Genomic DNA, 17780 nt, shown 5'->3' with positions numbered 1-17780 from the left:
CTATATCCATCAGTGAATTAAGTGACTACTGGCCATGCAGGACCATTAATTGCATTGTGTGTGTAAACAGCTATCAAGTTGCAGTCGACTTATGGTGACCCCACGGGATGTTCAAAGCAAAAGACATGCGGAGGTGGTTTGCTTTTATCTACCTCCACGTTGGGCTGAGAGAGTTCTGAGAGAACTGTGACTCAGTGACATATCTTGGGGGCAGGAGGGACTCATTCCCCTTCCCCACTTGCCCCCACCCACCAGCATCTCACAGGGCCCCATCTTGCACATCCTGCTCCCTCCCTTTGTCCCTGTGCCCAGCCCCCAGCTGAACTCCCCCCTGCCCCCTCACTGAACTCGCCAACCCCAGCTTGCTTACTGCCTCATCTAGCTCCGGCTCACCATGGCTCTTCACCTCCCCCACCCCCCGTTGATCCCACATGGCCCTGGCTCACCCAGCCCACCACCTTCCTTGGCCCTGGCTTACATGGTCCATCACCTCTCTCTTTCTCTCTGTCCCCTCCCCCCCATGGTCCTCCAATGGCCACAGCTTGCCACCCCGCCCACTGCCTCCCTCTCCCCCACCAGACTTGTACAATCCTGCTCACCACTTCACCCGCCTGCTGGCTTCCCCGGCCCTGGCTTGGTCAGCCTTCCTCCTCACCGCCTCACATAGCCCATCCCCTCCCTCTCTCCCCCCTCTGTGCCCAGCCCCTGGTCAAACTTCCCCACTCCTGCCCCCACTGTCAAACTCCCTCTGCCCCCCAGCCACCAAACTCCCCACAGCAGCAGAAGGAAATTAGCAGTGGCAGGGGAGCATTGTGCCTAGGCACTGTTCTGCAGTGGTATTCTACTGCTGTGACTGGCCCAAGATCACCCAGCAGGCTTCATGAGGAAGTGTGGAGAATCGAACACTGTCCTCTAGATTTAGAGTCCTGCTTCTCTTAACTACTACACCACGGTGACGCTCATTAATTGCATCAGTCCGACCAAAACCAAAAAAGAAAAAGTAACCGGCATGAGATTTCAGATCTATTTTTATAATGGAAAATCCATAGAAGATGACAGAATTTGGGGGGAGTGTTATGTGGGATTTCCATTGTGTTTGACCTATTAGCAAATCGGGTGGATATATAAAAGCAACAGAACTGTCTATAACTGACATTTTGCTTCGTTTAGGAAAAGAGAACAGCATACATCTTTTCCCCTCCACAATTACTGAAGAACTGCCAGCATATGGCTTCAACTGTGAATTTGGCTACAGTTCTCAGAAGACAATCTGCCACTGGGAACATGACAGCCGGTTGGACCTGAAGTGGGCTGTGCTCACCAGCAAAACGGGGCCCATTCAAGACCACACAGGTAATGTAGGGCTCACAACGGAATCAGTTGTAGGTAGAAATAAAGGGAGCACTGTGCTTATCGAAAGCTCTGCCAGCTGAGGGCATTTTACATGAAAATGAATAAAAGTATTGTGTTCTTCTAAAATAAGCATTGACCGAAACGGCTGTGTCCTTTTAACTTCAATTCAGATTACTGGGACGGAGCCGTTGCCTCTTATGTAACTTACACGGCTTCTTCTGGGAACACCCAGATTAAGTGACTGTTAAAATATTGTAAAGGGTTTTCTGAGGTAGGCGTTGTTCATTGGTAAGATCTCAAAACTGAGAAGGAACTACAACTTGAAGATAGATATTTATTGTTACGGCCTTTTGGCCAGCCAATAGTTTAAAATCAGAGTACATGTGAATACATAGCACTCCACTTATACAAAAATATAATATAAATTAAAATCCATTATAAAATCTATTAATAAATAACATTAGCTTCAGGCATTATTACAGTCCTCATCACACAGTGCGTAACTACAACTTGAAAAATTCAGCCTACCTCAATAATCAACGATCAAACAACCACCTAAAAAACCATCCAGTGAGCAAAGGGCGTATTCTGACCTGCGTTTCTCTGGATTATTGTTCTCTTTTTCATTTATGCAAATAAGTCAGATGTGCTGGCAGTGACCCCCTCGCTTCCAGTTTTCACTTTCTACAAACCCCCCCCCCTCTTTTTTTTTTTTACTTAATGAGAATGACAAGGAAATTAGACAAAATTGGGCTCCTTAAATTTTAGAGACGCTTTCAATTGAATCTTAAGACAAGTGCATTTAGTTTTTGGGGGGGCAGAAAAAGAACTTTAAATACTTTGACTATAAATGGCCCTGTACAAATAAATGGCATCAAATTAAGCAAACGGCAGCTAGCTGAAATGAAGGCTGCAATAATGGGGGGGAAATTGATGCAAAATAAATGAAATGGCTCAGTACGGATTTGACACTGAATGGAGGTTAAAAGCCACGTTAGGCAAGGACTGACAAAATCTAAATGGCATGCACAAGTTGAGCTCTAATTAAGACAAAGACGGCAGAGTTCCTGACCTGGAGCTGCAATAATATTCTCGAAATGAAAAATATTTGAACTTTGCCACCCATGTCTGGAGACAGGCACAGCGTCCTCTCACTGTAGCAGGGGGAAGGGTGCATGATATTGTCGAAGGCTTTCGCGGCCAGATTCAAGTGGTTGTGGTTGGTTTTCTGGGCTGTGTTGCTGTGGTCTGGTAGATTTTGTTCCTAACGTTTCAGCTGCATCTGTGGCTGGCATCTTCAGAGGTGTATCACAGAGAAAAGTCTGTTTCACACTGTATCTAGTGAGAAGGGAAAGTTTAGTGGGATATATTGTCCATGTCCCAGGGTGGGGAACCAATCAGCAAGTGTTTGGGTGGAACTTGCTATGCAAAGGTGTGGTTGAGTGCATTGTATTGCGGGTGGGGTTATCAGTCCATTTTTTAAGTACTGGTAGCCAAGATTTGTTAATTTTCAGAGTCTCTTCTTTCTTGTTGAAGTTGTCTTCAACATGGACAATATACCCCACTAAACTTTCCCTTCTCACTAGACACAGTGTGAAACAGACTTTTCTCTGTGATACACCTCTGAAGATGCCAGCCACAGATGCAAGTGAAACGTTAGGCGTAAGATCTACCAGACCACGGCCATACAGCCCAGAAAATCCACTACAACCAGTGCATGAGATTCCTTAAACGGGGCTTTGTTGTCCAAGCCCTTGTTTCAGAGCTTCAGGTGCCTTTTTCTTTACAAAGATGTACTCTGGAAAAGTTTTGGCAGGTACGTCTTGGGTCTGGATTGTTCTTTTCTTCCGCCACGCTCTAACAACTCTCTGAATCACTGTGCCAGTAGATGAAAGTTCAAGTCTGCCACTGTGTGCTGTGGCATTCACAGAAGCACTGCAGGGAATTATTCCAGACCTGTAAGCAGATATGCTGGATAACACAAGGAGCTGGGATCAGAACAGAAAAGTTGTCGAATTCCGCTGGGAAATTTGCGCTTGGTTTTCATCCAACTGACTTCCACTATTTTGCACAGCATCCAAAGTTGGCATATAGGGCGGCTCATAAATATATCATTAAAGCCCCAGAGGCAGTAGGAAATGAAAAGGAGGAGCTGCGGCGTAGTGGAAGAGCCCCTGCTTTGCTTTTCATGCCGAAAGTTCCAGGTTCGATCCCAAACACCTCCAGTTAAAAGGACCAAATAATAAATGATCTGGATTTTCCAAGCTGTGTGGCCATGGCCTGGTGGTTTTTGCTCCTAATATTCTGCCTGCAGCTATGGCTGGCATCTTCAGAGGCATGTCACGGTAAGATGTGTGCCTTTAGAGGCACTGGGCCTTGAAGGGAAACGCATCTTACGATGACGCGCTTCTGAAGACACCAGCCGTAGATGCAGGTGAAGTGTTAGGAGCAAAGCTACCATGATCACACTGCCCAGAAAACCCACAACACCCAGTTGATTCTGACCACGAAAGCCTTCAACAGTACAATGTGAATTTGTTTCCTGAGACCCTGGAGAGTCAATTCCAGAGTGGGTAGACAAGACTGACTTGATAAGACAGCTGTATGTATGTTCATGTGAGATGCGTCTTCCCTCTTGTTCAGTGCCTGAGTGTATCGACAGGGCAATGGGGAGGGGAAGACCAGCTAGGACAGTGGTTCTCAACCTTCCTAATGCTGTGACCCTTTAATACAGTTCCTCATGTTGTGGTGACCCCCAACCGTAACATTTATCCATTTTACAGATGGAGAACACTGATGCAGAGAGTTTTAGGAGACCCCTGTGAAAGGGTTGTTCGACCTCCAAAGGGGTCCCGACCCCCAGGTTGAGAACCACTGAGCTAGGAGATGTCAGACAACATGCGTCACCTTTTCAAATGCTCTACATTTGGAGACCCATAGCTGCCATTAGACAGTTCAGATGTTGAGAACATGAACATGGTCCACATCAGAGAGACTGCAAAGCTATCAAGTCAGAGCAAAGGCGAAGCTAGGAGCCTTATGTGGAAACAAATTAATTTAATTAATTTAAAAGAAATTAATTTGAGTGAGGTGGTTTGCGTGTCGAGTGATTCCAGACATGCAATCTCCTGTACACACTCAGAGTTGGTATAGTACTTTTATTTTTTCAAGACCTGAGCTATTTGTAGGGTCACTGTAAGTTGGAAGTGACTTGGCACAAAGCAAAGCACCAATTAGGCTGAAAGCACAAAATGTTTACTTTGGGTCTAGCTTAAAATTGTGAAGAAAGTGCCCAAAATCCTTGGACTCCCCTAATTCTTCTCCATCCGGATTTGCTTTACTAAAAATATTATTTAGCTTATGTACATCTCCAACATGGTCCACCCAGCTCATCCTGCCCATTCAACAATAGGTGTCCCCCCCCCCCCCGAATCTTGTCTTGGCTTCTTCCACTGTCACCTGAAAGATTGTACGCTACATCATACTTTGCTAGAAAAGGATATGGTTGGAGAATCTGGACTTGTTGCCAAGGAAATAACAAGGCCAGCGCACAGAGCATGTTTAGGTCTTTTCCAAGCCTATACCTTTACTGTAAATGCTTAGAAAGGGGCCAGATAAGTTTCAAAACACTTGATGCTTGTCAGGCTCAAGATATTATTATTATTATTATTTATTATATTTATAAACCGCCCTCCCCCGAAGGGCTCAGGGCGGCGAACAAACAAATAGATAGAGCACAAATAAAATCAAAATTTTTAAATAGTTATTAAATATGGCTCTATAAGTTAAAATCGACCCCCATTAAAATGCAGCATCTATCAAAATTACCGATGGCGTCCTACTCGTAGTCCCCTAAGAAAAGAGGGGGGGGAGGAAAGAAGAGGGAGGGGGAACGGCAGGGTCCACAGATTTTAGAAAGTGGGGGGGGCATCAGCGGCCGGGCTCCCCAAAGGCCCGGTGGAACAGCTCCGTCTTGCAGGCCCTGCGAAATTCATTAAGATCCCGCAGGGCCCGGGTAGCTGGAGGAAGAGCGTTCCACCAGGCAGGGGCCAGAGCTGTAAAGGCTCTGGCCCGGGTGGAGGCCAGCCGCATCATTGAGGGGCCAGGGATCACCAGTAAATTTGCCTCTGCGCTCAGCTCTTCCTCCGATTTGGGACATATGGGGCAAGATAGCTGATAGTGGGCCATTATTTCTAATTCAGTGTTTTTTGTCTCAGCAGGAGATGGCAATTTCATTTACTCACAAGCTGATGAAAACCAAAAAGGCAAGGTTGCCCGGCTCATCAGCCCTATCGTCAACCCACAGAACTCCGCTCACTGTATGACTTTCTGGTACCATATGTCTGGCCCCCATGTTGGCACTCTGCGAATCAAGCTAAGGTATCCCTCACCTGAAGAGTATGACCAAGTCCTCTTGACACTGAGCGGAAATCAGGGGAACTGCTGGAAAGAAGGACGTGTCCTCCTCCACAAATCTGTGAAACATTATCAGGTAGGCAAAAAAAAGGTGTCTGAAGTAGCCATGGCTCAGTGGTAGAACATGTCTGTGTTTTACATGCATAAGGTCCCCAGCTCCATCCCCCTATTAAAACCATCTCAGAGCTGGAAAAAAACATGGAAAGCCACTGTCGACTGGATTAGGAATAGCGGCTAGGTGAAGGAATAATCCAACTCCAAGGTTTAGCAGCTGTCTACATTTTTGCACATCTACAGGTGTTGATGAGGGGAACTAAGCAGAAAAAAATGCAAGAGGCCTTGGTTTCCAAAGTCACTTGAAGAAGAAGAAAAAGATTGGATTTATACCCCACCTTTCTCTCCTGCAAGGAGATTCAGGGTGGTTTACAAGCTCCTTTCCCTTCCTCCCCCCACAAAAGTCACCTTGTGAGGTAGGCAGGGCTGAGGGAGTTTTGAAAGAACTGTGACTAGCCCAAGATCACCCAGCAGGAATGTGTAAGAGCAAGAAACAAATCCAGGTCTCCAGATCAGTGCCCGCCATTCATGTGGAGAAGTGGGGAATCAAACTCAGTTCTCCAGATCAGAGTCCACCACTCTTAACCTGGTTAAGAGTGCTGGCTCATTCTTCTTCAAACCACCCCCTCCTCAGTCAGGCCCCACCCCTCAAAAACTCCAGGTATTTCCCAAATAAGAAGCCCAGTCTAGTTTACAAATTTCATCTCATATCTGAGATTCACCTTCACTTACCAACTATTATTGCTCATTTATTACTCAGAAACTACAACTTTAAGAAACGAGAAACAAATTATAAGTGACCTGCTTGCCTAAGAACCTCAAAGATTTGCTTCTGAGCATTAACTCTAACCAATGTAATGTAATTATATCAGGTTGTGGTGGAAGGAGAAATAGGAAAAGGAAATGGAGGAATTGCAGTGGATGACATTAACATTGACAACCACATAGCACAGGAGGAATGCAGAAGTAAGTACCACTCACCAAGAGCTGACGAAAACCTGATGCAGAATGTCATTAATTTCTTGTTGCAGCACACCTGTAAATAAATATTGTGTCCTTTTCATTGATTTATTCTGTTCGTTGTAATTATCAAGTTTGCAAACTGCTTTTTAATGCTTATGTCTTCGAAGGCCGATGAGGCAGTCAGGCTGAAAGCAACCTGCCCGAGACCTTTAAGGTCCACTGGTAAACAGACTAGTCCTTGAAGAAGAGACAGATCAGCTGTCACCTGCTCCAGTTCCACTCTTAGGCCTCTTCCGCACGTGCAGAAAAATGCTCTTTCAATCCACTTTGCAACTGGATTTTTCTGTGCGAAATAGGAAAATTCACTTGCAAACAATTGCGAAAGTGGACTGAAAGTACATTATTGTGCATGTCCGGAAGGGGCCTTACTGTTGCCAATATTAAGAATGGGGCATAATATCTATTTATATGAAGAGAATAATTATTTCAAAGCTGTCCAGGATGAATTGCAACTGTCAGACCTTCAACTCCTTAGAAGCTTTCTCCTCAGTAAACGTCATACATTTCGGGGTGTGGGGGGGTGAGGCTACTCATGGACAAGGCCCTGGTCAAAGACTGTGAGCCTTGTAATTCAAATGAAAGGTTTTTGTTGCTCAAATCCACCATTTGTTGCTCAAATCCACCATTGCTCATTTCAGCCAGCAGAACTACTCCTTGTGGTTAACTGCTGCTTGTGTGTGATAAATGGCTCTGTAGCACTGGCCTCAAAGATTATAAATACAATGAATGAAACATGTTAATTTCACCTACTGATTTTCATTTTCAGGAAACAGAAACCTCCTGCTGAGAGCTCTAAAAACTGTGCCAAATTGGAGGGGGGGAGGGGAATTCTTCTTAGCTAATTTTGAGAGGCCAGATTAACGAACAGCTCCGTCAAGCTGACAACATCATACGCCAAGACAGGAGAAAAAAACTCTCAATACCATTATTGCCAGCATGATGGCCAATCAGCGGTTGTAACCCTAATAATCAATGTTAATTCTCTCTGCTTTCTAAGGATCAAATGATGCCGGGAATGAAATAGTTGAAGAGGAGCCAGATATTAATCAAACAGGTAAAGTGTTCCTTTAGTTACAAATTGGCTTGATTTTCATGTGAATCGTAGTATGATGTGAACTGATTTCGATTCTCATTACCATAAAACCCCTCCTATCAATGTAGGGAAAGTTTATTTACTCACGTACAGGTGCATTTTCAATTTTATGCATGTTTAAAATGTATAAAGTCCTCTAACGAGATTTTAAGACTGCAGACAGACAACAGACGACGAGGCATGGCTATAATAGGTAGATTTTGCAGCACGGTCGTTCCAGATACTCTCTAGGGAATCCACTGTAGCGTGAGCAGTACTCATTATATGGAAAAGCAGACCGAGGACTTGTTTCCCCTGCATCTGACCTAAGGGTTTATTCTAATGCTTATAAATCAACAGCGTTATTCTACAGCAAAACAGAGAAAGAAACTTAGCATATTCCTGTCAAGACTTCTGACTTATGGCAACCCCATAGGGTTTTCAAGGCAGGAGATGTTTAGAGGTGGTTTCCCATTGCCTGCCTCTGTCACAACCCTGGTATTCCTTGGAGGTCTCCCATCTAAATACTAGCCAAGGTCAGGGCTGAGAGTGTGTGACTGGCCCAAGGTCACCCAGCAAGCTTCCATGGAGTGCGTGGAGATTTGAACCTGGGATTCTGGTTTCCCGGGTCCGAATCCAACACAATGGCAGCATGTTGTCGTGCTTGAGAGCAGGTGGATTCTAATCTGGAGAACCGGGTTTGATTCCCCACTCCTCCACCTGAGTGGCAGAGGCTTATCTGGTGAACCAGATGTGTTTCCACACTCCTACATTCCTACGGGGTGACCTTGGGCTAGTCACAGTTCTCTCAGGACTCTCTCAGCCCCACCTACCTCACAAGGTGTCTGTTGTGGGGAGAGGAAGGAAAAGGAGCTTGCAAGCCACCTTGAGTCTCCTTACAGGAGAGAAAGGTGGGGTATAAATCCAAACTCTTCTTTTTCTCAACCACTGCACCACATTGGCTCTCCAGGATACATTTAGCAGATTCCCAACAATGCAGTACTCTGGTTTTTCAAGCACACTTCTGGTATGCATCACTTTTTGCTAACATGAAACTTTCCTAGCCAAGTGCATACATTACCTTGGGCATGCAGAGATGGATGTAGGATGAGGGGGTACATGCAGTCACAACACCTGACTTTTACATGACTGCCTACATGTGATCAGGAACCACTGGAAAAACAGGAGATCATTTATCTGCTGAAATTGGGTGTTGGGTAGTAGTTGAATTATTGCATTCAAGGGGGAAAAGAATCTGTGCTCACATAGAGAAATGACAAGGAAATAGATAGACAGCCCTGCTGACTGAATAAAAACTGGCACGGCTCTTGAAAGCCATTCTAGAAGCCACAACGCAACAGTTTGGTTTAGTCCTGTGAAAAATAAGCTTCAGTAGGCTTAGAAGGGAGTAACTCTGTTTAGAGTTGCACTGCAAAAATCTATATATTGGAGTAACAGCGACTTAGTTGATTCCTGAATTTATATTTGTGTATAATTGCTTGTGTTGTGCATAGGCAAGGAAAGGGTTAGGGTGTTTTTTGGAGAAGTACTGTCGCCTCAGTACTGGTATAGTGTGTCAAGCTCTGTTTACCAAGCAATACAGTGGTTAGAGTGGCTGACTAAAGTCTGGGAGGTCTGGGTTCAAATTCCCCTCTGCCATGGATGTTCAGTGGGTGACCTTGTAAACCGGTTGCGCACTTTTAGCCAAACCTACCCTGCAGAATTGCTGAGAGGAGAAAATGGCAGAGCGGAGAAGGATGTATGTAGGCTTGGTCCATGTTGGGGAACAAGGTGGGAAATAAATATTTAAGTTAAATGTCTACCCATAGGCACAGAACTTTCCTACCTTCCTTAGCCAAGGAAGCAGCCTCCAATTGCTGCCTGCATTCATCATTGTCACGCAGGTGTTCTAAAGCTAGTGGATGGTCCACCCTACTACGATCACTGGATCGTTCTACTGAAGAATATTCTCCTTAAAAACAGGCTTCAAAAATGCATGCACCTAGCATTTTTAAACAACTGTGCCCTGTATCGTTCCCACCAATGCACAGTTATCATGAACAGAAGTGTCAGCCTGCCATTCAAATGGGATGGAAGCTATGAAAATGTACTCACATGTAGGAAATGACTTTAAAACCTCAGAGTCCTCTTCCATGGCATACAGTGTATTTTTAAAGTAATAAAAGGTCCTGCGTCAGAAATAAAGAGGCTTTTAACTATTCAGCAACATACCAAACTATCATCCGCTGCCCCTGCAAACATTCAGCTTCCATATGAAGCAGTAAGCGCCTTCTCTGTTTCTCACATTCATTTCACATGAAAGGCACTTCCCCCCACTTCACAGGTGCCCCTTTATGTTCCACTGCAGGGTCTACGCCCGAGTACCATGAAAACGGAGAACCCTACAACGATAACATCTCCCGGAAAACAGGCAACGTGTTGAAGACTCTCAATCCCATTCTGATAACCATCATAGCCATGAGTGCATTAGGAGTGCTTCTTGGGGCGATCTGTGGAGTCATTCTATACTGCGCCTGTTGGCACAACGGTATGTCGGACAGGAACTTGTCGGCCCTGGAGAACTACAATTTTGAACTTGTGGACGGCGTGAAGTTGAAAAAAGACAAACTGAACACACAGAATACCTACTCAGAGGCGTGAAGGTGCGAGAGCAGCTGACAGAGTTTTGGAGAAATTGAGACAGAAGGACATATCACAAGCTGCAGCTGGGGAACTTTGGATCTTCTTTTACTGTACAGGCTGAAAACTGCGTTGGGGACGCTGAGCCAAGCTTTTCTCAGGAGCTTCAGTGAGTGTACCAGATCTTCTAAGACATGGACAACAATCTGTGTTAAACAATCTGAATCATGTACAGTCTACTTCTGTTTCTAATTTGAAATAATCAAATGCTGGTGTTGAGACCAAGTATGATTGGCTGAAGAGGGGGTGTTTTGTTCTGTTTCTGTCCTCCCTCCTTCCCGAGTTTTTGTTTCCTTCTCCTTTTCTGAGTATGTTTTATTTTTTAACTGTGCAAAAATCCAAGATGCTGTCACAAAGTGTATTTTGATGTGTGGGGGCAGGGGTCCTTTGGAGCAACATGCTGTCCGTAGCTCGGTGCCCAGAAAAAATCTATATATTGGAGTAACAGCGACTTAGTTGATTCCTGAATTTATATTTGTGTATAATTGCTTGTGTTGTGCATAGGCAAGGAAAGGGTTAGGGTGTTTTTTTGAGAAGTACTGTCGCCTCAGTACTGGTATAGTGTGTCAAGCTCTGTTTACCAAGCAATACAGTTAAGAATTTTATTGGTGTTTCTCAGTGTTGTACTAAACTTTGTGCTTGTGACTTCCATACAAGAAATATGTGCCATCATTCAGAAACAATCGGCAAACGGAGTGAACGGCCTGCAACTGTAACATAACAAAAGCAAAGAGTCCTTGGCACTGGCTAGTGTATGTCCTCTCAAGTGCCTTTTTATTTGTGATGCCTCTCATTGTGTTCACATTGACAACAGCTTTGTCTCTTTCCAGTGAAAGACCTTGACCTTTTTCCTTTCTTTTTTTTTTACTTACCCCGAGGACTCACTGACTAACAAGAAAGTATATTTTAGCGTAAGTAAATCTTGAGAAGGCAAGGGCTAAGGAAATTGGGTGGCTTGATTCTTCCACTTTTCTGTACTTCGGTTTCATGCCTCTGGACCATTTTTGTACAAAGCTGCAATATCTCTCCCCCTCCTTTTAGAGTTCTTTCAGATAGAATGTATTTTCAAATACAAGCGCTCTCTTTCTGCTTGCTCTCTCGCTCTTTGTCTCTGAGTAAATTGTCGCAAAGGCGTTTGCCACTATCAAGAAAAGACAAATGCAGCTTTAATGTGCTGGGAACAGCAGGAAGGATTTTGTTAGACTTTGTGTTTGTTTGTTTGTTTTAAGGAAAAGGTAAGGGAGATTTTCTTAACTTTACTCTCCAAAGTTGAACTTTGTGGGTTTCTTATTGACAGCATAAAGTGACAGTATCTTAGTAAATCATTATATAAGCTGTTTCTTTTATTTAAAAAATCTATAGAAGGCATTCATATTAATGGACAGCTATGAGGGATTTTCTGTTGCTCTTTCCATCCACCAACGCTATCCAATATAAGGGTGGTCACCTCTGCGTAGAAACGTTTGTGCTAATCTGGGTTACACTAATGCTGCTACAAACAGAAGGTGGTGCGTTGGCCTGGCCAACCGTGATATGCTAAATTAAAATTAATACATATTCATATTACAGTGGCTTAAAATATCACAAATGAAATCCTAAATGTAAGAATGTGTCAGGCCAGAGTCCAAAGTTCTGCTGGCCAAAACAGAACACTGTCCCTTCATTTTCCCTTCTTTTTTTTTTGAGAAGCAGGTGACTTCATGTTTGAAAAATATGTCTGCACAAAGAATCAGACTACAAATGCAATATATTTAGTAATTAGATTATTCCCTAAGCAACACAAGGGTGTAAATCACAACAATGCTAGTAACTACAAGGCAGTTTCTCCATGTTCTATTTGTGTGGTAAATATTTTGCTAAAAGGCTCCCTCACATGGTGAGAGTTGGTATTTACCACATCACAGTGAACTCTTAAGGGGGCGGGATCTAGAGTCCAGTAGCACCTTAGATACCAAAAATATTTTTGGGGTATAAGGTTTTAAGCATCAAAGCTCCCTTCATCAGAGACGATGACTCCTGAAAACATATATCCCAAAAATCTTGTTGGTCTCTAAGGTGATACTGGAATTGAATCTCGCCGTTCTACTGCACACCAATATCCTCTGGAAAACAAGAGTTTCTCTGGGTGTGGTACATTCAAATGATCACTAAAGGAGGTTGTTCTAAACTTAAATACTCACCGTGACGAAAGCAACATGAGAATCAGGCCTTACAATAATTAGGACACACTGCTAGTTAACTATCCCAAAGAGAAGATCGAGCTCAGTTTTCAACTGCACTTGTTTCCTGTAACGTTAGTTGCAATCTTCAAGTCTCTGTTCCCTCCTTGCTTGTCACATAAGCATCTTAAGATTTGCAAACATCACTTTAAAAGGGTAAATTTCCAATCAAAGGCAAGCATTTGGACGAACCTGAGAAGCGATGGACCGAACATGTTTGGATTGTTTCATCCATACACTGCCTCCTTATTGGATGACTTAAATCTTAATCACTTTCACACAAACATGTGAACTCTCTGTATTGGAAAGTATTGTGTTTGAGCCAATGCCTGGTGAGGTGAAAGTTGTATCTGTTGCCACTTGTTCACACATACAAGCAATAGCTTGATCCTGTATTCAACGTGTGATGAACTCACATGTACAAATTACCTTGAGAAATACAGGCTCTACCATTTGGCATTCATTAAGTCCAAGAAAAACATGCTTGGCACTTCCAGAGACCCCCCAAATGCCATGTTCAATGCTGGAGAAGATATTAAAACCACTAAAATCTTTTAAATGATCTTGCATGGATCTTAAGTTGCAAATGCAAAGAATTATATCGCAAGAAGCTCCTGGCTGACAACATGAAAACTTATTAGTATGAATAGAGGTCTGAATACATACACGTACATACCTCCACCGGAGAGAGAGGGGGGAAAAACCCAAATGTTTCGATTGGTTTTAATAGATGTGGGAGCTCTGCTGTTTGTTTTGTTCCAGTTAGAACGGAAAAGTTTTTGGCTGCAGTCCATTGGCTGCTCTGGATCCACCATTCGTTTCAGTACGTACCCGCGAAACAAAGTTATACAAGAGTCGTGCTTGGTGGTTGGCATCTGTTTTGGCTCTTTCCCAAACCTTGCTATTGCCAGCCTTTTTAATACCCAGGAGAGGCATGTTTACTTACAGAGCACCACTCTGACAGGAATGATGACATTTGCACAGGAAGCCGATAGGCCAGCAAAGACAGCTAAAGCCAAGTGTGTCAATCGCACAGACAAGCTAAGGAGACCCCTCATCAATGCAGCCACGTCATGTTAAATCAGGATTCTGGATTTGTGATTTCCTCAAAAGAAGGATTGAGTGAAAACTGCCCGTTGACAAAGGAAAAACGATACTGCAACTTTAAAATGGGGGAAAAAAGTATCTTGCACTGATAAATATATTTAAAAATTATATGTTTATAAAGTTATTAATTTGTAAAGGCAGTGTTATAAAATGTTCAGTTTATATTGTTTTAGATTGTTTCATAATTTTGAAAGTGTAAAAATAACATATTTTTTTCTTTCTCAAAAAAAAAAGACCTATAAAATCTTCTGTAGTGTAATGATTTCCTTTTACTGGTATAATATTGCTTCATGTTTTTATAAAATCATAAAACTTTGTGCAAATTTTTTTACAGAAATTTTTTATTTTCTATGACAATATGACACTTTTAAATTGTTATTTCAAAATGAACAGCAAAGCCTTAACTTTAAATGACGTTTGTATTCGCGGACACTGAGTAGCATTAAAGAAAAAAAAAACCACATAGGATTGAATTGTAATTTAAATTTCCAAACAATGACTACTACATTCCAAAGAAACAGTTGAATTAAACATTTTCATAAAATATCCCATACCTCCATGACTTTTATTACGCTTACAGCTGCGCTGGTTTTAAAACAGCTCGCCCTCCTAAAAGCATTTTTTAACAAGAACAGATGTAGAGACTCTCATTTATTAGAAAAAGAATCTTGTCACGCAGAATATAACAAAGTGGCTCTGAAATCAGTTCTGCATGTAAAATCCACTTCTGAATACCTCACATTACATTACCAGTATTGGCATTAGTTATCAGATGTTCAGGTCAAATTGAAACTCAATTGTAATGCAGACCACTAACCGTGTGGATTTGCTACAAAGACTTGCAGTCTTTATGTGGAAACAGATTTCTGTGTGCAGATAAGCTGTTTGCAGACACCCACAGAATGGGAAGAAAAACAACCACCATCCGTGCCAGCAGGCTGGAATTACGCAGGTATCAATCATGCCAGTAGTTGAGCTGGAATGCAAAAGGACAGTCTAGCAGCAAGTGAGTAATCAGGACAGGCAGACTGACGGCAGCTCAGAGAAAGGAGGCAAGCCAGGATCTTCTGATCATTTCTTCACAGACTTCATGGGACCAGATGGCATCTCGCCCCTATTGAAGAAGAAGAAGAAGAGTTTGGATTTATATCCCCCCTTTCTCTCCTGCAGGAGACTCGAAGGGGCTGACAATCTCCTTGCCCTTCCCCCCTCACAACAAACACCCTGTGAGGTAGGTGACGCTGAGAGAGCTCCGAGAAGCTGTGACTAGCCCAAGGTCACCCAGCTGGCGTGTGTGGGAGTGTACAGGCTAATCTGAATTCCCCAGATAAGCCTCTACAGCTCAGGCGGCAGAGCTGGGAATCAAACCCGGTTCCTCCAGATTAGATACACGAGCTCTTAACCTCCTACGCCACTGCTGCTCCCAGTTGGTAACTGCAGTGCCCTACTATGTACATCCATAGTGGTGGTCTTGAATGCAGCAGAGTACGTACACAAATTGTTTCCTTCCCTGAGAAACAGCTATGGTTGTGCAAAGAGTACATCATTTGGTGCTCTCTGCCATTTTCAGATCTGGTACACTTCAGAGCCGCCTCCAGAAATCTGTTTATGCTGTCTCGCCATCAGTAACTGAAAGTAGACTAGGAAGTTCTTCAAAGAAGAGGTTTGTGGTTGATCCTACTAATCAATTTGGCTTTTGGAGGTCTCATGCATTCTTGCATTCATAAACACATTCAGTTAACACAAAGGAAACAACAACCAATTTGCTCCACATCTACTAGGCTTCTATAAAAACTGGGCAACAGCACATTACTTGGCCCTTAATTCAGAGAGATAGCAATGGCAGTCAGACTCCTTTTATGCTGGTGTACATACACTTTCTGCTGAAACAAATGTACACATGGAACTTTTGCTCAAGCAGACTTCTTTCAGCATTGAAGTGAATGGTAGAATCGGCTCAAGCAGGAACTCTATGTAAGACCTGGAATATCCTCCGACTTCTGGATCAGCGATTGTAAGTCGACCCGATGAAGCAAAATAATTGGGGGCAAGCAACAATTTGTGTGATATCCTCTAGGTGGATCAGTAGGAATGATACATCCTTAGACATAATTGCCGAAGGAATGGAACATGGCAAAGATGCACTTCCTACCAAAGGGCACACTGGACTCACAGAGTCCTGCACTTCCATTGGTTGGAAGTGAGTCCCTCACATTCCAATCGCCTTCCCCATGTCTGAGGAGCAAGCTGGCCCACTGGGGAGGGTGGCAGGAAGCCCACCAGCATCCTCCCCATTTCCCCACCACCTTCTCCCCACTCCCCGCTAACTGCTTCCCACCTCCGTCAGGCCAAGCCAGGCCCCACTTCTTGCTCGTCCTCTATCAGCCTCCAAACAGCAAGAAGATTGCACTTCTTGCCACCCTGCTGGTCTGTCCAAAACCTCCCCACTCCCTCGCCTGCCCTCTCCAGACCCCCAAACAGCAACCCTGGGGCAGTGGAACAGCAACAGGAATCAGTTTTGAGATACAGAGCACAGAAGAAGAAACACTTGTGAAATGGGGGAAATCATAGGTACAATTAAAACTTTGTTGGCATTAGTGGGTGCTGTCTCTATTGTGAAAATGACTAGCTGTGCTTTTGCTTCATGAACTGTTTCTCTTCGGTGGCAAGAATTGCTCCAATGAAATCAAGAGTTATGCGCAGTGCTTGCATGTCCTTTGTTCAGCTCCAAGTCGTACATACCAAGTATTCTTAAAAGTCAAAAGAGAAAGCACATTAACACTCAAGGCAGTGAACGAAATAAAAGAACGGCTACAAAATCAAGTATTCCACAACCCTGTGTTCTATACTCAGCAACTAGTGTGGTCAAAAGGCACCTTGAGCAGGCCAAACTATCAGTTGGCCTGCTTCCAAACCCTGTTAACACAGCTGTACCTCCTCCACACCTTCTATTTACATCTTGGTTGAATATTCGTGGGCCAGATAACATGCCTCAAAGGGGAAGACTTGCTTTGAGGCCCTCCGCCTACTGATCTAATGCTTCAACAAAACATCCATCACAGCAACCACCTTGAGTATTAATCAATTTTTAGGAGTAAAAGGATCAGTAGGGCTCAGGAATTAATCAGAACCAATAGCCCATACTATCCAGTGCCTGTGCACAGCACATTAAATATCACTGACTTGCTAAATCTAAACAGAATACGTGAAAGTTAGTTCTGCTGGGGTCAATGGAAGACACAGTTCCTCAGAAAAGAAAGGAGTATTGCTGACTGGTATCCATAGGTGATTCCTGAACAGTTTTCTTGGTGAATTGTTTGTTTCTGCAGAATTCTATATTTAAAAGTTAATGGGATTATGTTTGTCATACAAAGAACTGAATAATAATTCCAGGGGAAATGCCATCTTCAGAGGGGGTTTTTTAAAACTTCTTTTGCTCATTTTTAGCTCATTTTTTTTCTCCTGGAAGATCTGAAACCAGGGGCCATTTGTTAACATATTTATGTACTACTTTTAGAGGTCCTAACCAGAGAACTTCTAAGCCCCATGTAGGGGGAAAAACAAAGCAAGATTTTGAAGCACATCTGTATCCTTGGCATGCACTCAATATGGCACAGACAACAAAATTATGCCGTGTTACACTGTACACTGTGTCTGACAGGAATCGCTTTTGACAGCATGTGTCTCTTTAAATTCCCCCTTCAGTCACACACTAATTAAACTCTGTGCAGTTGCTAGAAACCCAAATTAAACTTTGCAATTCATTACTTTTGATTTGATGTCAGCAACGCATCTATTTTCTTGTTGATATTTCTGCAGAGCTTGCCCAAGGACTG

General features: G+C 43.4%; 1 protein-coding gene across 1 annotated transcript in view; it reads left to right on the top strand.

The window, feature by feature from the left end:
* Positions 1 to 14490, top strand: part of NRP1 (neuropilin 1) — a 171481-nt gene extending 156991 nt beyond the window's left edge. The window contains 6 exon segments of the mRNA XM_048510770.1: positions 1171 to 1353; positions 5574 to 5845; positions 6696 to 6789; positions 7844 to 7900; positions 10287 to 10538; positions 10541 to 14490. Coding sequence (XP_048366727.1) covers positions 1171 to 1353; positions 5574 to 5845; positions 6696 to 6789; positions 7844 to 7900; positions 10287 to 10538; positions 10541 to 10617 — 935 coding nt within the window. The 3' untranslated portion in view covers positions 10618 to 14490.
* The last annotated feature ends 3290 nt before the right edge of the window (positions 14491 to 17780 follow it).

Source organism: Sphaerodactylus townsendi, linkage group LG11, assembly GCF_021028975.2.
Source record: "Sphaerodactylus townsendi isolate TG3544 linkage group LG11, MPM_Stown_v2.3, whole genome shotgun sequence".
NCBI classification, from domain to species: domain Eukaryota; kingdom Metazoa; phylum Chordata; class Lepidosauria; order Squamata; family Sphaerodactylidae; genus Sphaerodactylus; species Sphaerodactylus townsendi.
Note: the sequence above shows the minus strand (reverse complement) of the source record. Positions and strands in the feature narration are given on the sequence as shown.